Raw genomic sequence first — 23,591 nt, 5'->3', positions numbered from 1 at the left:
AATGGTATCTCAAAAATGTATGGACACAACACTGCCAAGATCTGGACACTGTCATCCAAATAATACCTTGCATTCAAAAGGAATTTTTGTGGTGGGCTCAGGAATGTCACCTAAACAAGGGACTCTCTGTGACCCGGCCAGAGGCGAGTCAGGTTCTAACGACAGATGCCTCAGACAAAGCTTGGGGAGCACATCTCAATGGAAAATGGGTACAAGACAAGTGGCCTGCCAGACTTCAACATTTACATATCAACTTGAAGGAGATGTTAGCAGTCCAATTTGCATTGATGGCTTTCAAGGAATTTCTTCTCCCAGGGCAGGTGTTGATTCTAACAGACAACACAACTGTCATGTGGTACATCAACAAGCAAGGGGGAACACATTCATACCCTCTTTGCAGGCAAGCAATGATTTTGTGGGAGACTGCTCTCAGTTTACAGCTAAATCTTCAGGCAAGGTTTCTGCCAGGAGCACAGAACTCCTTAGCAGATGTGTTGAGCAGACAGATAGTGGATCCCCACGAGTGGAAATTGGATCCTCATGTATTTAGTTGACAGTGTTATGGGGAACTCCAGACATAGATCTGTTTGCTTCTCCACTAAACTACCAGTTGCCAAAGTTTTGCACAAAAAGGTTTCATCACACAGCTTGGAGGGTGGATGCTCTGTCATTCAGTTGGAGCAATCTTCACGTCTATGCCTTTCCACCTCTGCCTCTCCTCCCAAAGGTGCTCTTGAAGGTCAGACAGGACAAGCCATCCATGATTTTAATAGCTCCAGATTGGCCTCGACAGCATTGGTACCCACTACTGAGAAGTTTGGAGCCTCCATGGCCTTTGCCTTCGATTCCACACCTTCTGTCTCAGGAAAACAATCACTTACTCAATGTCAAACTTCAGTCTCTGCATCTAACAGCCTGGCATATTCTGTTCTAGACCCTGGAGGGTCTCAGCTTCCACAACAAGTTTTGAATGTTATTTTGGAGGCCAGAAGGCCTAGTACAAGGAAAGTTTATGCTGATAAATGGAGGAGATTTTTTATTTGGAGCAAAGCAAAGAACTTTGATGTTTCCAAGCCTGATTTAAGTGCTTCTCTTCAATACCTTACTGAGTTATTGGACAAGGGTTTGTCCTTCTCCTCTATTAAGATTCATGCTGCAGCTATTTCTGATCACTATGACTGTGACCCACCATTATTTTCTCATCCTTTGTTTAAGCAATTTCTTAGAGGGGCAAAGAATATAAGACCCCGAGCTCCTAATCCTGCTTGGGATCTCAATTTTGTGTTGGAGAAACTCACTCTACAACCTTTTGAGCCTGCAGCTACTGCCGAGTTAAAGTTCTTAACATGGAAGACTGCTTTTTTGTTGGCCATTACCTCTGCGAGAAGGGTTTCTGAGTTACAGGCCCTTATGGCAGTGGAGCCTTTCCTAATTTTTCATAAGGATAGGGTATCTTTGCGTACAAATCCTTCCTTTATGCCAAAAGTGGTTTCTAGTGTGGCCTTAAACCAAACTATTCATTTGCCTACTTTTTATGCAAACCCCCAAAATAAAGGGGAAAAGATTTTGCACACCTTGGATATTCATAGGCAGTTACGTTATTATTTGAGCAGAACTAAAGGGTTCAGACAGTCTCAGCAGTTGTTTGTTTCTTTTGCTTTGGGTTCTCAGGGAAAACCTGTTACAAAACAAACTATTTCAAAGTGGATTGGTTTTTGTATTGCTTTCTGTTATTCCCATCATGGTAAGGAGATTCCGGCTGGAATCAGGCCTCATTCTACCAGGGCTACTGCTACTTCTACAGCCTTTTTAAGGGGGGTAGCTACTAAAGATATTTTGGAAGCAGCTACTTGGAGTTCAGTGCATACTTTCTCTAAACATTACCACCTTCCACTTTATTCTAAATCTAGGGCTGGATTTGCCACTGCAATTTTACAGGGCATTTTGGCAGCTCCTAATGCTTTATGATTTTGCCATCCTCCCTTACCTCTGCTTTGGGATTCTACCCATATGTAAGGACTGCAGCAATGTGAGATGAAGAACATAGTACAGTTTTGTACCTACCATAAATGTAGATGTTCGAAGATCCACATTGCTGCAGTCCAATTTACCCTCCCTCCTTCCCCACTGTAGTTTAGGATGGTTGTGTGGTTTGGGTTGTAAATACTGGTTGCACATGGGTGGTTAGTGGTTTGTTTATGTTTTTTGGTTATGGCCTTTGTTTTTAGGGCCTTCTGACATCTGGGGCAAGAAAAGACTGAGGATATGACGTCGGTCATGCGCTTTTGTACCCTGACGCTCTGATGTCAGTTCCGAGTGCCCATGACCGACGTCAGCCTAATACTTTGGTATTCAGGCCGACCGAGGACAGCGGACTACCCATATGTAAGGACTGCAGCAATGTGGATCTTCGAACATCTACATTTATGGTAGGTACAAAACTGTACTTTTTAAGGAAATAGCAAGAGCTGAGCAGTTGGCAGGTTTAAAGATGAGCATGTGGGCAATGGTGAGTTGTAGGTAACTGAGGTAGTTGGGTAGTTCAAGCCAGATGAGGGTGAGGAGGGAGTAGCAGTAGTGGGATGAGTTTTTTGAATTGGTTGCAAATTTGGAGAACTTGTGGTAGTAGGATCCAAGTTTGGACCGAAGGCCAAGATGGAGATTGGTGAAAAGAGGGGCGTAGGAAAGTGGATGCAAGAGTTTGACGGGTAGAGGGGCTTAGGAAGTTGTTGTGCCTATAGAGGAGACCTAACTTTTGGTGAACTTTCTTGATTGTGGATGGATGTGGGTGTCAAATTTTAGTTCTTCATCAATAATGATGCCAAGAAGCTTGGTGTTGGGAACAGTTTTAAGGAGGGTGGTGTTTTGGCTCTGTATGGTGAACTGGATTTGTCAATGGAGTTTTTGGTAGGTGAAAAAAACATTAGTTTGGTTTTATTTGCATTTAGTGCCAGATGGTTAGACTGCATCCAGGTTTCTGTTTTGGAGAAGGCTAGTTGGGTTTTTGCTAGGAGCTCAGAGGGGGAGAAGGCTGAGCAGATGATTGATGAGTCATCTGCCTATTGGATGATAGATGAGTCTGGGATGGATTGGTGAAAGTTGTTAATGAATAGGTTGAAGAGAAGAGGGCCTAGAACAGAACCTTGTGGGACATCTGTAGGAAGGAAGGGGGGAGGTTGACATTTTCCATTGGACAGCTTGTTGGTGGTTGGACAAGTAGCTGGAAAACCAGGTAATGGTGGTGGAAGAGAGGTGTAGGGTGGAGTGTTGGGATATAAGTAGGGTGTGTGAGATGGTGTCAAAGGCCTTTGACAGATCTAGGAATAGTGTGGAAACAAACTTGCCTGAGTCGCATTTGAGGTTTATGGTTTCAAGAAAGGAAAGAAGGGCAGTCATGGTGCTGTGGCCAGGGCAGAAGCCATGTTGGGTAGGGCAGAGGAGATTGTTTAGTGTTAGGTGTGCCATGAGTTGTGCTTGTATTGTTTTCTCTAGTATTTTGGAAAGAGGGGAAAGGATGGCAATAGCCTGAAGTTGGTGGTATCAGTATTTTTGCCACCTTTGTGGAGGGGGATGATGTAAGCATGGCGCCAGATAGAAGGGACGTATTATTCTTGTATGGCTCTATTTATAAGAATAGAGATGGGATAGGCAATGCTGTCTGCAGATTGTTTGAGGAAAGTGGGTGGAAGGTTGTTGAGTGCATTGTGACAGGGTTTGAGTCAGTCTTTTTATAGTGCTTGTGGGGATGGGCTTGAGGCAGAAGGATGTGGAGGAAGGTTGATGATTGGGGTGGTGGTTGGGGCAGGAGGGGGTGGGGGTGGTAGAAGAGGGGGGTGGGAAGGAGGCCAGTAGTTTAGCTATGCAGTCTATGAATATTGAGTTGAACTGGCTGGCAGTTTCATGGTTGGAGAGGTTGGGTTCTGGGCTGGGGTTTTCTTTGTTGCCAGGATGCAGCAGAGATGAGATGGAGTCCCAGAATTTTAGGATTTGTTGAGTGCAAGGACTGGAGTTTAGAGTAGTGGGCTTTGCGGTCTTTAATTATTGGGTTTTTTTTTGCAGAGTTTCATAGTTGCTTATACTCTAGGAGGGTGTTAGGGTTTTTATGTTTTTGATATTGTTTCCATTTTTGTCCCTTTGGCGCAAGGCTAGTTTAGTATCTTTTGATAACCGTAGGTAGGGATTGGTTTTGATGCATTTGGTTCGAGGGTGGGCTTGCTGGTTGAGAAGGGTTAGGAATGAGTAGTTAAAATAGGAAACGGCATCATCTAGAGGAAGGGTTTTTAGAGGGGATCAGTCAGTATGCTTTAAGCATATGGAGAAAGTTAGAGGGTTGAAAGGGGAGATGTTGTGGGTTTGGATGTAGTGGTGTTTATGCAGTGGAGATAGGAGACGGTCGGCGAAGGCTGGCAGGTGATTGCTGAGAGGATCAGGTAATGTTCCGGCTTTGGTGATAAGGTTTGGGTGAGTTGTTAGGATCCAGTCAATGATGGTACCAGAGATACCATCTTTATTTGGTCTGGTTGGAGATTGTATTAGTTGGGAGAAGTTGTACAGGTTGATTGTGTGGGATGGGGCTTCAGAGTTAATAGTATTCCAGTTGATGTTGGTATCACCGAGTATATAGGTTTCATTTTTTATATTGGGGGAAAACCAGGACAGGATGTTTTCAAGAGTTAAAATATTATCACCAGGGGGAATATAGAGGGCAGTGATACATATGGACTTGTGATTGTTTATTTTTAGTAAACCTATTATAATTTCAGCATTGACAAAGGTTGGTATTTTATTGGAGTAGGGAGTTATGGTGTGGCAGGTGGGATAGATTATTGCTACTCCACATCCTTTTTAGAGGGCTCCATCATTGCGAATGATTTGGAAACCTGGTGGTAGGATTTCGCTATCTTTAATATAGGTTTTCAGCCAGGTTTCAGAAATGGTGGCAATGTCGAGGTGGTTATGGAAAAGCCAGGCATGGAGGTTAGGGATTTTGTTTTTTAGACTTTGTGCATTAAGTGTTGTAAGGCGAATGGACTTTGACTTTGTGGGTTGAGTGGAGAGTTTGGTGAGAGTGATGTTAGAGATGGGTCTGGGTTTGGGGTGGATGTTGCTGGCTAGTGAGAGAGATGTGGTGGAGTAGAAGAGAGAGGCAGTGTGTTGGGCAAGGGTAGCTTGGTTTGTGCGAGAGTAGTGATTTTCTGGTACCACATTTAAGAGGGAAGTACAGGGGGGGGTTGGGTTGGGAGCAGTTTTTCTTTGAAGAAATAGATTGGGTTAGAGGTAAAGAGTTCATGTGAGATGGATGAGTAGGATGGAAAGTGAGGTTGATGGTAAGATGTAATGTATGTGTATGTATGAGTTATGACAAGGGTTGGGAAAAAGTGTGAGATAGGTAAGAGAAGAGAGAGAGATTAGTAGGGCAAATGGGATCATAGGGAGAGATGTTATGTAGAGCATTCTAGGAGGGGTGGATGTTTGGGGTGATGTAGATCTACAGGTGGGTCGGGTTTAGCTTAGGTGTGTTGTGATTAGAGAGGTGTTGGGTTGGGAGGAGTCGGGAGATGTATAAAAGTACAGGTAGTGGGGGTGGGATTTGGGGCAGGGTAGGTGAGCAGAGTGAGCCTGAAGGGCAAACAGAGTGGGTTACACCTTCTGGGAAGAGCAGCAGTCACCAAACAGAAAACAATCATGAGAAGGTTAGCAACTACAGAAATAGGGCAGCCTATCATTTTGGTTTGAATGTTACCTGTTTGTTTTTAATATTTATGCACCAATGGGGAGCTGCAGTTCACTGAGAAGTTGGAAAATAATGTAGTTATGCCAAGGGTTTTAGAAAGGGACATGCAGTAAGTGCACACTACTGAGGGATGCCTGTGGGACAGACATAAAGTGTAGTCAGGCAGAGGTTTTTAGTATTTAAAGATGGGGCCTCAGCTTAGGGGAGGAATTAGTAAACTCTCAAGAGGAAGAGGGAGGGAATACACAGGATTGACAGGGTTGGGAAGCTTACAATAAGATTATGTTAGGAGATCGATAGAAGGGGGGTTAAGAGCCAGGGTTTGGAGAAAGCTGTGAAAACATGTTTGACAGGGCTAGGAAACTTAGACTAGAATTATGTTAGGAGAACAAGAAAAGGGGGGAGGCTATGGACCAGAACTTGGAGAAAGCTGTGAGATGAGAAAAACAATCAACCAGTTAGCCCATGTCAGTACCTAAAGGTGTTTGTTTATCTGTGTGAATTCAAAAGCAGATTTAGTAGAGCATCAGGGAAGTAGAATATAAAATAAATGTAAAGCTTTGGGAAACTGTATATATTTGTTACAATAAATGGGAGAATAAAATATAAGAATATAAAAGAAATGTGATATACAAGATCAATAAAATATAAGAATATAAAATAAATGCAAAGCTTTGGAAAAATGTATATATTTGTTACAGTAAATGGGAGGAAAAAGTGGGGGAGGGGTCCAGTAGTGTGTACAGCAGAAGAATCAGTAGGAGTATCACAGAGAGAAGATTATAATAGACCTACTGTTGATAAAAGTAGAACTCGGAGTGGCTTTTACTGGTTTGTACAGGGGTACAGGGTTCCGCTCTTCATGTTGTATGCAGGCAGTTGCTTCAGTGGGTTTTTTTGTTGCTGTTGTCGGACCTTTGAATGTGTTTAAGCGACTGTAAGGAGAGAGAGGGAGACAGAGAGAGAGAGAGAGAGATGTTAATATGAAGCCAGAAAAGGGGGTAGGTGAAGTAAATAAGTGGAAATAAGAGACAGGCAAGGAAATACCACAATTTAAGTAATTCAGCTAAACATGAAACTATATCCCATGATTAATTAGTATATGTAACATGTACATACAGCATGGTGATATATGCTAGAGTTTATTATATGTCTAACGTGCATATTCATGTTTTGCCCTTAGTGAAAGATATTGATAGAAACTCTAAGTGGCATTCTTTCTTAAGAAATCTATTATGTGCAACATTTTGTTGTAAAAAATGTAATAGACTTTAGCTTTGACAACGTATTATAATGCTACCTGTGCCAAAACAGTGATATGGCATTTTATTTTGAAATTGTGAATACGGGTAATAAAGTAGCCATTTTTGTGCTATAGGTTTGCACCAACAAAATGAAAGTCAAGATATTCTACTGCATACAAGTGACCATGCACAAGAAAACACAGAACCTGTTCCAGGCGCTGATGCTCCTGAGAAGAAGAATGAGGAAGAAGAGACACCTATCACTGCAGAAGAAGCTCCTACCATAGCTGAGACAACTGTAACCTTTCCAACCCGCCTGAAGGAAATCGATTTGGAAATAGCATGTTTAGGGATTCTTTGTCTGACAGGTAGGCATGTGATCTTTATACCTTACAGTGTCCTTCAATTCCTTAGACAAATGTGAATTTGTTATACTACTTTATGCATGGCTCTTTTATGGTTTCTGTCTCTTTGCAAGACTTTGTTTAATATACTATTTATAATTGGCAACAGGTAAGTCATTTCTGGTCTGTTAGGAATTAATGAGGTATAAATGATTTTCAGTCATAATGCTTTGGCAAGTGATCATACAATAAAGGTAACATGATGATCCAGTGGGCAAAGATTCTGTCTCACAACTCTAGATTCCATGCTTCATTGTTAGCCTCCAGTCACTGTGTAAAATGTGGGTTTTTTTCCATGACTGGTGGGTTTTCCTTGGTTTCTTCATGCCTAACAAAAGCATGCTGATAGATGGTTACCCTAAACAGTCAATATACATTACATATTTCTTTGCCCTAGTTGCCAGTTTACTTACCAGATTAAGACATTAGTAACTAAAATAAAGTAACACAACTATCACTAAGAATGTGCATCTACCACCAAGACTTATTTACAGTCCAAACGCTAATAAAGTAATATAACCTTCTACCTCACTGGGTCTGTCAGCATCTAATTCTCTGATAGCATCATTATCTACTGATAACATTTTCAACTAGCATATCTCACACCACTGACCACTTTCTCTTCTGTTTTTATCCAGTTTCTTAGAACACTTCCCCAGATTATCCCTTTATTCAGTGCCTTGCATCACTCCTTAGAAGCTGATGTTGCTACCTGCACCGTCATTTTAAATGTCATTCCCATTTTACTGTGTCAATTTACTTCTATTGAACTGGATTTTATTACCCAAACATTAAAGCAGCCAATAGCAATTTTCAAGCTTTTAATCATCTATTATCTGTTTTTCCTCCTTTGAATTTTTTTCACAGCTTTTGCATCTACCCTACATTGTCATCAGTTTTAGCATCCATGTTCAGTTAGAAGCATTTTTATTTATTGACCACCTGTATCCCATTTACTGTAGACCATTGCATTTCAATAGGGGGCACAATAGCATTCACCTGCAGCATATAGTTTTTAGTTACAGATTCTTTCCTCAAAGAAAATGTGATTTCCTTTTTTCCAGTTATCAAGGTAATGAAATAATAAATTATACTAATATAGTAAATAGTATAAGTGAAATTATTAAGTAAAAAAGTAAACTATATACAATATGTACAAAGACCTGAAGTAGAATTAGAAATAATCACATTCCTAGATAAATAAATGAAAAATATATAAATAACTTCAGTTTTTCACTGAAGAGAGTCAGGATTCATCTGACTAATGTCAATGAGAAATATAACTTTCTTCCAAGGATTGTCGATGACTGGTGTAGGATGGATCCTGTGTTCTTTAACTTTGGTTTCCTTATGGAAAAGATAAAGTCTTCAAAAAGTGTTACAACAGTAGATTTCCATTTTCTAGTTGTACTTTCCCTTGCAACTGCAAAAATAGTCCAAATTAGAGAAAGTTGTCCTTATTCAAGGCAAGGCCATCATTAACATTAAATAAAATTAAAGATTTTTGATAATGAAAATGAGTCAGAAAACAAAGCTTTTAAAAAATCATCTAAGTCACACCAACATTGTTCTAACAGAGGACAGGTATAAAAATATGAAACCAATTAACTTTACATTCTTGCATGCACCTCCAACAAGAGATATTCTTATTTTTACCAGATTTAGCTAGCTTATTTGGGGTTAGGAATGTTCTGTGCAAAAATTTCCAGGTAAATATATGCCAATATTGTGACAAAGATGTAAGTTTGACAGAAGATAAAATTTAAGATTTATTCTCATGAGATAAACAAGAAATATGACCCATAGTAATATGATGCCAATATTTATCTTGTAATTTTATGTTATACTTTATAAAGATTTTATATAGTATAATATCAAAAACTTCAGCACTGAAACACGGCCAAAAGAGTAAACTATAAGCAACAAATACATTTATTGTGAGCACTTTCTCAATTAGATCACTTGATCAGACAACAAACATCAATTACATACATCTTATATATACTAAAACCATGTAACAAAATAAAAAAAAAAATGAAAGTCTAAAGTATATTAATTTAATTTTATATAGCTTAGAAGTTAGACTTTCTTTTGTATTTATTGTAGATAATATATAAATAACTTATTAATTTAGAGGTTTCTTTAAACATCAGTTACTAAGGATTTTGCAACAATCATGAGAATGAGCTATCAAATTTTGTAACAGTAACTAGTCATGAGAATTCAAATCAAAATCTATTATAAGCTGATGGATTTCTTTACCTCTGAGTTTTTTAAAACATTGCTGCCAACAAATAAAATGTTTAGAATCCCAAAAAAAAATGTGTTATGAACTTTGTAAAAAAAACTGGTAATACTAAAGGGAATTAGAGTTTTAAACCAGATTTTTGTATCAACGTTAACAAGGATAATTTTTTAAAGTTAAGTATAGAGTTTATAAAGCATGTAGAAATATGTTGTGTGATATAACAAATAAAATACCAGACTATATCAGTTTGATCATTTAAGAAAAAGTTACCTGAAAGATTAGGGTTTATATCACAACATCGAACATAAAAAAGTTTGACTGTTGTAATATCGAACCGTTACATTTGAAACCCAAGAAAACCGAAACCACAGAACAGCAGGTTTTTTCCCTAGAAAAAAAAAAATCGCTGTTCTGTTACAAAAAAAAATTAACCTTAACCCCCCCTCCCACTTAAATATACCAACTCCAGGATCGCACCACAGTGGAGGAAATAGCAAAGCCCTGAAAACGGCACACCAACTTTTTTCCCTGGGAAAAAAGTTGATGTTCCGTGGCTTCGCTATTTTCCACCTTTGGACTTTAGGGTTTGATATTACAACATTCAAACTTGTTGTAGTTCGATGTTGTAATATAGACCCAAAGATTATTACCTTTTTGTAAAACTGTTAAATGTAAAGATTTCCAGTTCCAAATATAATTTGGATCTACCCAGTTCAAGATGACATTGAATATAGAAGCTTTAATATAGGTATCAATATCTGGGAAATTAATTACTCCTTGTTCCCAAGGTCTGGTATGATGAAAAAAAGCTATTCTGTTTTTGTTAGGGAACCATAGGAGTTTTAATAAGAGCATATTTATATCACTAATAAGATGTTTTCCTGGAAAAAAATAGGGCTTGAACTATATATTGTATTTTGGGTAGGAGAATATTTTTTATTAACTGGAGTCAAACATTTATTCCATTTATCAGTAAGATTTTTTTTTATTATTTTTATAATGTTATTATAATTAGCTGTTATTGTCTCTCTCCTACAGAGTTGAGTAGGACTATACCCAGATAAGAGAAATTATTTGTTTCCCAATAATAGGATTTTTACAAATTTGAATGTTTTTTTCTTTTTATTTAATATCATGTATTTAGATTTTGATTAAAATGAAGAACAGAGATAGGCTGAAATAAATATATTAAAGATTCCAGTTCTGAGAAAGTTGCTGTTGAATTAGGTAATTTTAATAAGACGTCATCTGGAAATACCATAATTTTAGAAATATATTGATTATATACATTAGGACCCTTAATATTTGGGTCATTTTGGATTATAATAGCAGAGATTTCAATAGCAACAGCAAATAAGATTGGAGATAAAAGACATCCTTGTTTAGAACCTTTGGTTAGAGGAACTGATTCTGAAGTTAAAGGACCTAGTTTAATATAAGCTAAATTATTATTATAGATATCCTTTAAAAGATAAATAAATGAAGAAGGGAAATCAAATAAATTTAGGACTTTAAATAATCCCAATTTAAGGAGTCAAATGCTTTTTCAGTATCTAAAACAGGTATCAGGGCTTCTTCAGTCTTCCTATTTAAGAAATCTCTAATGGTTAATATATGTCTAATATTGTCATTCATGAGTGTGTCTGTTATGTATGCAACCTGTTTGATTGTGATTGATTATATGAATTAAGGGTTCTTTTATTCTGTCAGTAATACACATGAAGATCTAATAATCATTATTTAGAAGAGAGATGGGTCTGTAAGAGTCGCAAAATTGAAGATTTTTATTCTCTTTTAGAATAAGGGTAATTAATGAATATTCCCAAGAAGGGGGAATCTTTCCTTGTGACTGAATTTCAGTCAACATTTTATGAAAATGATATGATATCCAAAAAGAAGAACCACAGACTCACCACGATAATCACGATAATCTTGAATAAAATTTTGATAAAAGCAGCTTTATTGGAGGTTTTGTATAAATATGCGCTCACCATAGGAGAATACATTGTTAGAGAGAACAGTATCAAGTAATTGGCATATCAAAATCTGCTTACTACTATCAAATGAAGGATGCATAGAGATCAGCTCTCGTATTGCCTCTATTCCCTTATCATTGGGAATACTTGTGAATAGGCTTTGTACATCCATGGTGATTAATAGATGTTTGCCTTTTACTAAAGTAGTATCTAGAGAATCTAAAAAATCGAGCAACTGATATGTATCTTTCAGAATGTTGGGAATATCATTAACTATTGGTCTTAGAGTATCTTCCAAGAACACTGAGATATTTTCAGTTGCCCACTTTTCCCCTGATACTATTGGTCGCATAGGGGGGGGGAATATATCTTTGTGCATTTTTGGAAGACCTTTAATGATAGGTGTTAATGGATGTTCAGTAAAAAAGAATTCATATAATTCCTTTGAGATCTGACGGCACATGAGCATGTCATATAATATATCATTAATATTCTGTATGATCTTCATTAATTTGCCTTTATCTATAATGGCATAAGTAACTTCATCATTTAACATCTCATGCATGTATTTAACATAGTCTTCACTGTCAAACAACACAAGCCCCCCTCCCTTATCTGCCGGTCTAACACACAGAGATAAATCTTTGGTGAATTTGGTCAGAGATGATCTTTCTTCATTAGATAGATTGAAATACAAACATTTTCTATTACCACTGTAAAAATAATGATAAAAGTCTCTTTCGCACATTTTTATGAAACAGTCTATGTGCCCAGGAATAGGTGGGGTGAAAGTACTTTTACGTTTATGTTTTGGAGCTTCTAAGATGGAACTTGCAGTTACATTCACTTTGCTGTTAAAAAATAACTTGAGAGAAACAGTTCTCCCGAATAAACGTAAATCTGTAAGTAACTGTGATAACTCACTCCCTTGGGAAGGGACAAAAGATAAACCTTTGTTTAATAAAGTTATGTCACTTGCACTGAGCACAAACCTGGAGAGGTTAAAAAAGATGTTGTCTACGGTTTCTGTCGCCTTCTCTGATCATCAGTATTCTCTCCTGAGTACTTGCGTTTTCTCCTTCCCCAGCTTTGAAGATCTAATAATCATTATTTAGATGGGTCTGTAAGAGTCACAAAATTGAAGATTTTTATTCTCTTTTAGAATAAGGGTAATTAATGAATATTCCCAAGAAGGGGGAATCTTTCCTTGTGACCGAATTTCAGTCAACATTTTATGAAAATGATGTGATAGAAGGAGGAAAAAGTTGATAGATTTGTATTATTATACCCTCCATTCCTAGAGCTTTGTTGGTTTTTAAATTTTTTACATTATATCTATAATTTCTTTATATAAAATATGTGTTTAAAGTAATTCTGCTGAAAATTTCTTACTAACAAAAGATTCTAGATTTAAATTTGAAGAGTTAACATCTGGATTAACAACTTTATTATGAAAAGTATGTTGTTGTTGTCCTTCGGCTTTTCCCGGTTAGGGGTTGCCACAGCGGAACTCCGGTCCGCTAATGATTGGCAGTAGATTTTCACGAATGCCGAGGTGCCAGCTCAATGTTCAACCTTCAACAAAGGCACGCACATTTACGCATGTCTTTCGAACGCCCACCCAACTGCGGGGAGGTATTATCTAAAAGCATCAAGAATATCTCCAATGGCAGAGTGGTTTTCTTTAGAACATTCATGTCTTATTTTTACAGTATTAGTTTTTGAATGCATTTTAACTCTTATTGATAAATTATGCATATGTTTAGGTCATAAAGAATATGAGTTCATTTTTAATATTTCCATTGCCAAGTTTGATTTATGAGATAAAATGTTAAGATAACATTTGTTTAGTTATTCTGTTTTTTTATATTAAAATTATTATTTCTGGAAAATTTAGATTTAGCTATTAGAAGTTGAGATTGAATATTTTGTAGTTCTGAGTCCCATTCTTTATTTTTTTCTTTTATTTGTGTACCAAGGTAGCATTCTACCATAAATGTAAGCTTTTAAAAAGTCCCAAATCATAATTATATTGATGTTTGATGCATTTATTTTGAGAAAAAAATTATTCAGAGATTAACCATGGTTTGAAGTCTTTGATTTTAGTTATATAAGCTGGGATTCTAGTTCAAAAGGATAAGCTTTTAAAATCAGTTTGAAACTTAGAGATAGGGGCATCATGATCAGATATAGGACATGGAGTTATAATACAATGTGAACTTCTAGAACTCAAATCATGAGAAACCAAAACTATTATCTATTTTAGTTTGAGCACCATATTTATACTCCTGATGAGAAAAAAATAAAGACTTAGTGTCCTTCATATTAAATGTATCCAATAAATTAAGAGAATCAATCCATTTTTAAAGATTTTTCCAGTGGGAGAAAGTCTTAATATTATTTTATTAGTGGTGTTGGTGTTTTCCAGAATACAGTTGAAATTTTCTCCTAGTATTACATTACCTTTTTAAGTGTTAATACTGAGGTATAGAAGTTTTTTGGCAACATTTTGCCCATACCAGGAAAACAATATATGTTAACCAGACTCCATATTCGCTTATTAAACTTTAAAATAACAAGGGTAAAAATACCATCTGGATCTTCATATTTATAGAGTATTTCAGGATAACAGTGTTTTTCTTCCAAAGTATCATAACTCCTCTTCTCTTAGTTTTATAAGAAGAATGAGCAAGAGTTATGAAGTTACCAATATTCCAAATATCCTTTTCAGTTGTTTTAAAGTGAGATTCTTAAAGAAATACCACTTGTGCTGTTCTATTATTTAGATATCTTAACAAGTTTAATCTATTCCTTAGATTATTTAAGCCATTAACAATTAAAGATAATAATGTTAAGTCTATATATATATATATATATATATATATATATATATAAAAAAAATATTAAACAGTATTTATAATTATTACTAACTCCCAATAACTCTCCCCACTTTAAAATATGGTTATAAAGCATAAATAATAAGTTGTTAAATAAGATAAAACTATTAATAACTAAGAATCTAAGAAGTAATAATTCAGGCCTAATAAGTAAAACAATGATAAGCATAATAAATGTAACATTATTACAGTATAAATAAAAAAAAACTTTAACATGAAACATGGATTTATCAAAATTCATAGTCAATAGATAAACAAAAGATCCATCAGACTAACCAACATAACTAACAAAACAATGTATGATTGAGCTCTATGGATCAGAAAATAAGTAATGGAAACTATATGAATTAATTGAGGCAGTTATAAAATTATACTATTTAACCAAACAGAATAGAAATTGACAGTGTATAAATATAAGTATGAAATTATTAATATAGGAAAATAATACAATTGAGACAAATAAAATGCTGTATTCCTAAAAAACACCACTTAAAGACACTCTTCAGGAGCAATTATCAGACAATATTACTTAAGTAAATCTTGATTACTACTTATAATTAACAATTAACACAATAGAAATAAATTACATTACTAGTAAGATTTAACATATATGAAGTGAAACTTGTATGTCTCATCTTTCTTTTATAACATTTCTCCTTTCCTTTTCCCATTCCTTTTCTTTCTTAGTTTGTTAATGATGTTATATGTTAGTTGTAAATGTACTACAAAATCTAAATGATGAATGATATTGATTGTATTTTACATCTATAATTATAGCACATATTATGAAGGAATAAATGCTGAAAGGTTCTAGTCAGTGTTAAACAGTCAATCATATATATATAACTTATAAGTGAACTGTTCGAGATTCAACATATATATATATATATATATATATATATATATATATATATATATATATATATGTGTGTGTATATATTGACCCTCATCATACCTCTCAATGTCTCAGCACAAATGTCTGGACAAAGCCCCACAAAATGGGAGAACAATGGCCCAAAGACATGGACTGACATCAAACACTCCACAAACAAACCCAGAAAGCTTCCAGGACAACAGAACTTATCTCAGCATGCAATCTTCCAAAGGACAAGAAGCCCCCAAAAACCTTATTCCCAGATTTTCCCAATGATTTGCCAGAAAATCATAAATCTCACAAGAAACAGACGAAAGTATAAGACAGAACCCCAGACATTCTATGAATTCTGCACAGCTGAGAGGCACATACCTCTCAACCTCTTAGAGCAAGAAATCTGGACAAAGCCATAAATAAAAGTGGGACAAAAGGCCAAAAATAGGGACAATTTTTAAATATTCCTCTTGCAAACATAAAAAGTTGATAGAATGACAGGTTTTGCATTAACATGAATTTTCTGAAGGGTAGGAAGCCTGAAACTCAAATGTCTGTCATTGTTTTCTAACTTCATTCTTTAATTATTTGTCATTAATTTGCCAGAAAAATTTTGAAAAATGGACCAAAAATATGATGCAAAAATCTGGACATTCTGCAAAAATCTGTACAGTTGAGAGGTATGGAGAGGCATGACCCCCCCCCCCATCACTCACTCCATCTCCACTACCTATTACCGTGATGTGTGCTTAAGGGAAAAAAACACTTGTGGAATAATGTCTGCATTGTAACATATAGGAATAAACGGTATCAGATTTCTTCTTTCTCTGATAACTCATGTAACAGTCTATTCAATATTGAAGCAGCTTAATCATTATTCATTTTTGGCACATCAATTCTGAATATAATAAATTGGATATAGTGCAGGTATGTGGCTTCCATAACTATACAATATGAATGGGAGCCACCAAACAGAAAATATAGCATGACAACATTTAATTATAATATTCATATATTAACCTCTCCCTTTTTCAAGAAAGCAGTCAGAATGCTTAATATAACAAATTATGTAGGTGCTCATTTAAAGGGGGAAAAGAAGTAATCCTGGTCCGCTTGACACAGAAAGAGCAATATAATGGAAGTTCTAAAAGCTTCCTGTTGAGGGCTTCACAAGTAAGGAAGTCTCATACTAACAACTGTGAGTCAAGTATTCAAACTTCAGGACTAGCTCACGTAGTATCCCGAGGTAAGTGTAAAGACTTATAATTGAATTCTATTTTAAATGTAACAGTTGAGATGAAACAAGCACTTTTTAAGCTTAAAGGTGGCAATCTGATGAGAAGAGAAAAAATAATAAAACAACAAACCCATGCATCTAGCATATATCTCTCCTACCACTACCAAATAGAGCAAGTCACCACATAGTCACACAAAAACATTCAACACCAACTAAGCTTTCTGCTTCATAAAATTCATATAAAACTTTGACCAGATGAAATAAAGCAATAAAACCTAATGAGCCCAAGTACCTGATTAAAGAACTAATTATTTAACAGTCCTTTAAGTGAATGAACTGTAAACAGTTATTTAAATTATAAGTTAAGAAATAAGTTACCTGTGTAAATTGAGTATGTGGCTAAGGTAGAGATGTATTTGTTGCTTATAAAAAGTGAAATAAACTAGTGAATCTTTTCTTGAAGCCAGAAAATTGAAGAAAGATATTTGTTTGTTCTTACCAAGTTTGTTTTTAGTGGTTATTATTGTAATCTCAAATAAGAGTTATTAATACAATAAAGAAAAGTGTTTAAGTGAAAGTCATTTAGAAGTCAATGCTTTAACAGCTTTACTAGTATTTATACGAGTAGATTCTGCCTTTTGCTTCTTCTATTTTTTTTTAATCAGTCCAGGAGTTTTTTTCCAAACCTCTTTCAAGGAAGAGGATGACCAGTCCATGTCTTCTGAAATAGGAATAATGTTGTTTTTGATGAATGAAGAGGTCTCCTCTAGGTTATTGAAGGTTTTTATTTCATTTGACAATTGGATTTTAATTTTAGCTGGATAGATTATTTGAGCTGTAATATTATTTTGTTTGAGAGACTTAACAAGAGACCAACTTCTTTTCCTCATGTCCATTACTTTAGTTGAGTAATCATTGTCAAGTTCTGTTTATGCTTCAAAGGGGCTTTTTCTAAGCAGTTTTAAGTACTAGTTCTTTGTCAATATATGATAAGAATTTTATTACAATGGATCTTGGTGAAGAAGAATAAGATGATGAAATAGGTTTGCCTATAGCTCTATGGGCTCTTTCGATACCATAAGAAAACCCCTCCTGTAGATTTAAAATTTCAGGAATCCACATGTTCAGAAAAGAAATTAAATCATCACCTTCAGTTTTTTTTCTAGAAGTCCAAAATGTTACATCTTCTTTCTCTGTTTTTGAGATCATCAGTTTTAATAAGGAGCCATGTATTCTGTTTAAGAAGAAAATCAGCTTGGGATTCCTCTTCTTTCAGTCTTCCATCCATGTCATTCAAGGCAGTTTTCGTGTCAGAAATTTTAGTTTGTTGTTGTTGGCGAAGTTCTTTGAAACCATCTGTTTGTTTAATACAGCTCTGTCTAAGATTTTCTAGGTTCTCTTGGAAACTGTCCATTTTCAGAGATAATTCTTGAAGAGTGGATGTCACTAGTTGTAAATCCTTTTCCAAGGATGTGTCAGAGTGAGAATGCTTAGAGTTGCTCATTTTCATTTGATGTAATAATCTCCATATAAAAATGACAAGAATTTTTTTGTATATTTCCACTAAAATCAAAAGTAATAAAGTCAAGACTACTATTAATAAATTATGAAAAAAATTGAAAAATAATAATTATTTTCCTGTATTTAAATATAGTTCTGCAGAGCTCTAAAATTAGCTGTCTTCACTTGGCCATCTTGGTTCCACCCCAATCAGGTTACAGAGTCTTGACATTTTTAATTGTTGCTTTTCTTTCTGTAAAATCATTTGTAACACAAAGATGTTGTGACTTCCTGATGACGGTATAGCAATTAGTCTGATATATTAGTATTTTTTTTGTACATGCAGGTAGTCGAGACCGAAGTGGTCGTGTAATAGTAATGGCGACCCTGCAGAGTGACGAGTGGCAGAAAGATGGGCACACGTGTGAGAAACTTACAAAGGTGCTTCATTACCTCTACTCAATCCCCAGGTAAATCTCCTGTGATTTACAGATATAGCTCCTGGTAAATAATGTTTGCTACTAAGAGATACATGAGTTGTTTTTGCTATGGCAGGTTTTAGTACATAATGTTTCAATCCTTTGCATATAGCATAACATGATAAGGCTAAAACATTTAAATCTGTATCCTGCTATGAGCAATAATTATAAAAGATGATAGTAACAGCTTTAGGTATGCCTTTAAGGACCTACACTTCTCACTTCAATATTCACAAGAGACTGCTTTCACTGAGTACCTGAAGAAACTGCAAGGACCAATATTGCAATGCTTGGAAGAGTGGAACTTCAAATACAAATTAGGTCACTGTTTAAGTAGCAGGGGGCACAGGAATGTGCAGACCCCTCCCCCCATCCAGAAGTTTCACATTGTGCTGTTTTTCTGTTGAATCACATTTTTTTTAAAGTATTGAGACTTGCATTAGCAGGTCTCACATTTATGACGGGGAGACCCATCAGCAAATGTTGCAGATTGTGCTGTAGCAACAAGAATCTTAAAAATAACTTTCAGAATTTATAAATGTTTTATGGTTTTGCATGCCATGCATGTTTATTTGTTTATCAGTAAAAGTAATATAAAATAACAAGCTACAAATGAAGATACATGTTGCTAACCCAGGTTTCATTCTCACAACATCTGTGGTACCTTAATGCCTTTACCTGTGTCCTAGCATGAAGCAGATTCATTTTTACAGAGAAATATTACCTAATGTCTGTCCACATGTCTCCTTGTATCAAAAGTTGGAAAAGATATGGTAGCTTTCTGATGCTTTTATGCAAATGCTTCTCAGACTTGCCAGTATGGTTTGGAAGATATGTTTTTATTCTTATGTAAAACCATGCGTAGGAGTGGAAAGTTGCGTGGCTGGTATTGTGTGGTTCTAAGCATCTCAGTCTGCCAATTCTAGCTGTTACTATAATTAAAGGTGCAATGAACAACCTTTCCTTAAAACATACTGAAAGACATTGTATGCAGTGAAGAATGCTGAAGAAACTAGAGCAGAGTATCTTAAGCATGACTAGTGTGCCTAAATCACATTGTTGTGTACTGTGCAATATAACAGATGGGTCTGTAGTACTAGTCAGTAGCTATATGTACCACACCTCTGTCATATCAGGTATTCTGCCATGAGTATTCAGTCGGTCACTTGTTTCATGTCACTGAATTCTATCTGGACCATTGATCACTTCAAATTCATTATATTCCGTTACCTTTTTAGAAATTAGTACAGTAATTAAAATACAAGATGCGGTGTGTTTTAGTCAGGGGTCAAAATAGTCCTTCCCTTTTGTGAAACTTCATTAAAGTTCTAAAAAATAAAAGGGACTGGGAGACACTTGTGCATCCCCATCACCATTCCATCTCACCATAATTTAGCCACATTATGCATGTTTTAACAACATTTAACATTACAAAAATGTATACCCTATGCCTTGGAATTAGTTCTCACTTTTCACACACTACATATTTTTCTTGACACAGAGATATTTTTTTATTAACCTTACGTGTTTTCTAAGCTCAGATTGTTGAGTGGAACATTTACTTATAAAACGCATGCTGATGTGATACATTTGTAGTAGTGCAACCACAGCTTTTACATTTAGGTTGGGTATTATTCCATTGATTGTCATCCGACTGCATTTCCTAGTTCTGTAGTTATATTTCACAACGTCTGTCCTGCAATCCTTAACAGTTTTATATATCTTGATTTTAAGTTTATTTCTCACTCCAGTAAAAGTGCAACCGTTTCTGCAGCTCTAACTGGAAATTAGATAGTAATAAAACATTACCACTCTACCCTTGTTGTTTTGAGTCATACAATTCACAAAGTCATCTGTGGGAAGATCCCATCTACGAGGTCAGTCCTTCAGATCTAGAGAGAAGGTTAGTTCACTGAAACCAGCAATGAATCACTCCTTTCTTTCTTTACTCATAGCAGCTCAGAGCAATTTTCTTTAAAATTGTTGCAGCTTACAGTCAACTACAGATGTTATCTAAGATGTGGAAGTGCATCTTGTTTTGGGGTTTAGTGATCTGTAGCCCGAACTACAGTTTTCATTCGGAGAATTGTAGTTTGAATCAAAATCAAAAGAAAATCTCATGTGTAAAATGTTGAAGCTGTACTCTTCCCTCTAATTTTTCTGTTCTTCTTTCTATGTGACTTGGTTATTTGGTGCTATAATTTGTGCCTTTTAATCCAGGAAATCTTGGCCTAAATGACATAGCTATTATGTCAAAGATAATATGCTCATTATATGACAATGTACTACAGAGTACTGGCGCACAGAACAAAGACACCATTTTGCCTTTGTCTTTGGATTAAAGATGTATACATTAACAAACATACCACATTTAGTGCAAGCACAGACCTTACTTTGCATAGAGTATTGGCTGCAATACTTTTCTTCATACAACAGAAGAAGAGATCATTGCAGATTTTCATTGTACCACATCAGAAGCTTTGTGATACCTCATTACTAAAGGTATTGCCTTTAGCTGAATTTATTAATTTAATTTTTAATTTCTCAGTTCAACTTTGGAATACAGCCAGATGTAATAATGTAATTAATTGTACGGTATGATTAATTTATAAGAAAAGATGATGATTTTTCTTTTAAGTAGATGCAAATTAATAATTCTTCTTTAAACTGGAAAATTTAGTGAAGAGACTTGTACCTCTAATATAGCTCATAGTCATAATTTATAAGTTAATTTACCTCCTTGACGTTTCAGGATGACATTCATAAACATTATGACTCACATAATGGTTCTAACAAAACAAAAAATATTGACACCATCTACTTAAGATATATTTAGCTACTAAAAGTACATTTTTTTTAAATTCTCTGCACAAAATACTATTTTATTTTACTAAAGCACCATTATTGTTTACAAATGATAAAATACTTATTTTATCTGAAAGTTACATGTTAATGTCCTTTTTACAAGCTTATTTCACTGAGAACTGAGATGATATCTGTCATAATTAGCCTATTACCTTGATGAGTCACAGATCCTAACTACAGTCATTAGTAGACCATTGAAAAATGCTGAGCTCCACAGCTGTAGGTAGAAAACTGTTTGTCTTACTTTGACACTGCAACAAATACTTTATTTGAATATAGGAGTCATGGTACAAATTGTATTCATTATTTGCATGACATACATGACCATAAATATCCTTTAAAACCTTTAAAACCCATTTGAAGTAGCTTCTGTACTAGTAAGAAAGTAAACAACTGATAATATAAGGTTGTTTTTAATTAGCACTACTTTCTTTGAAATGTTGAAGCATTTTAATAAGCAACATAAACTAGTAAAACATGCCTGTACTACAAGTACAATATTTGATAAATGGTTCTGTTTAAACTACAGTATCTCATTCTAAGATGAGCAGCAGGAAATTCCATTTATTCTGTTTTCACTCACATTGTCATTGTTGACAAACAGTCTAGCTTCTATCTATATATATATATATATATGTGTGTGTGTGTGTGTGTGTGTGTGTGTGTGTGTGTGTGTGTGTGTATATATATATATATATATATATATATATCTATATATATATATATCTATATATATATATATATATATATGGGTATACTTAAACAACATAATATTGATATCAAAACATATAAACAGAAAAATATCTCAACTCAAAAATATCTAAACAGAAATATCAACAAAACTGAGCCACATCCAAAACCAGTGTTTTTGTTAGGAACAAGCACCTTGCACTCTCAACACCCCCTGCTAATGATATATACCTACTCCAAGGGTGCACAGCGGAGATACAATGGCAGAAACCTTTCCCAATACTATAATTTCAATTTTGCGGAAGTTTTATATTTAGTTATTTTTGAGTTTAAATATGTTTGCACCAATATTATGCTATTTAGATTATTTTAAGTATACCTATATCGATATGCCTGTCGATGTATTTGTGATTGATAAATGGATACAGAATGTAGTAGAAAGTTCGGATTTGGATCAGGATGCAGTACAACTAACCCAATGTTTGCAGTGAGACAGATTCATAGGTTCATAGATTAGTACTAGGCTAATTGCCCATGTGGACCATTTTAAGCTTTGCCAATTACCCCATGTGAGAATCAAACCCTACACCTTATGTCTGTCAGGTAAACACTTTAACCATTATGCCAACTTCCCACTCCTTTAGAGGAGGTTGAACATTTTATTCTGCTGCTAAAAGGTCCTACTTTCTTGAGGCCCCAGTGGTTCAGCAGCCAGAACAATGATCATTATACTTTTTCTGATTATCGTGCCATATTCAAGTTTGAAATAAGGTAAGATCATACATAGTTTGAAAGCAACTAAAGAAGCGCATGCCTATACAAAGACTTGAACCTTGGACCCTCAGATTAAAATTCTGATATTCTACCAATTGAGCTTTGTGGGCTTGGAGAAGGTAAAATGCTGCTTAATGCTAGGCTCATACTAGCCTGGGACACATATTCTGAGAACTCCACCATGTCCCTCTTCATATATTGTAATAAAGCAGTCCGAACACCACTGAAGGAAGGCAGAGCGTAAAAACAATAAATTTATTTAAAACAAATAGGGTAAACGCTTTCACTACAATCAGTAGCTTCTTCAGACCATACATTACAAAAACTTCTGCAGTTTTTAAAACGGAACATTCATCCGCACAAGAAATCATTATCCAATCACAATTAGGTACTGAGACACACCTCCTTTCATAACACAAATCACATTTAAAAATAAGAACACACCCTTCTCAATACAAAAACAGTGCAATATTTACTCATAAGTCATCAAAAGTTCTCAATGATATATAAAATAAACATAAAAACATACTAACAACATATATAAGTGTAGATTATCACTAATGTGCTAGACTCTGTGTTTTTAACAAAGGTTTCACAGATACCTTCCCGTTCAGTCCAGGAATCCAGGATAGGTGTCTACTCACATTGCTATTATCCACTTTAACTGTACTCTCA

At 35.3% G+C, this 23,591-nt stretch overlaps 1 protein-coding gene across 1 annotated transcript in view; it reads left to right on the top strand.

The window, feature by feature from the left end:
• The window catches only part of LOC122790866 (rho guanine nucleotide exchange factor 40-like), a 1,619,416-nt gene that overhangs the window by 1,028,679 nt on the left and 567,146 nt on the right, over nucleotides 1-23,591 (top strand). Inside the window, exons 4-5 of the mRNA XM_044058526.1 lie at nucleotides 7,113-7,346; nucleotides 18,455-18,578. Coding sequence (XP_043914461.1) covers nucleotides 7,113-7,346; nucleotides 18,455-18,578 — 358 coding nt within the window. The remainder of the gene's footprint in view (nucleotides 1-7,112; nucleotides 7,347-18,454; nucleotides 18,579-23,591) is intronic.

This window comes from Protopterus annectens, chromosome 16.part0 (assembly GCF_019279795.1).
Source record: "Protopterus annectens isolate FY-2018-M chromosome 16.part0, PAN1.0, whole genome shotgun sequence".
Taxonomy (NCBI): domain Eukaryota; kingdom Metazoa; phylum Chordata; order Ceratodontiformes; family Protopteridae; genus Protopterus; species Protopterus annectens.
The sequence above is the reverse complement of the archived record's forward strand: the minus strand, read 5'-3'. Positions and strand labels throughout refer to the sequence as shown.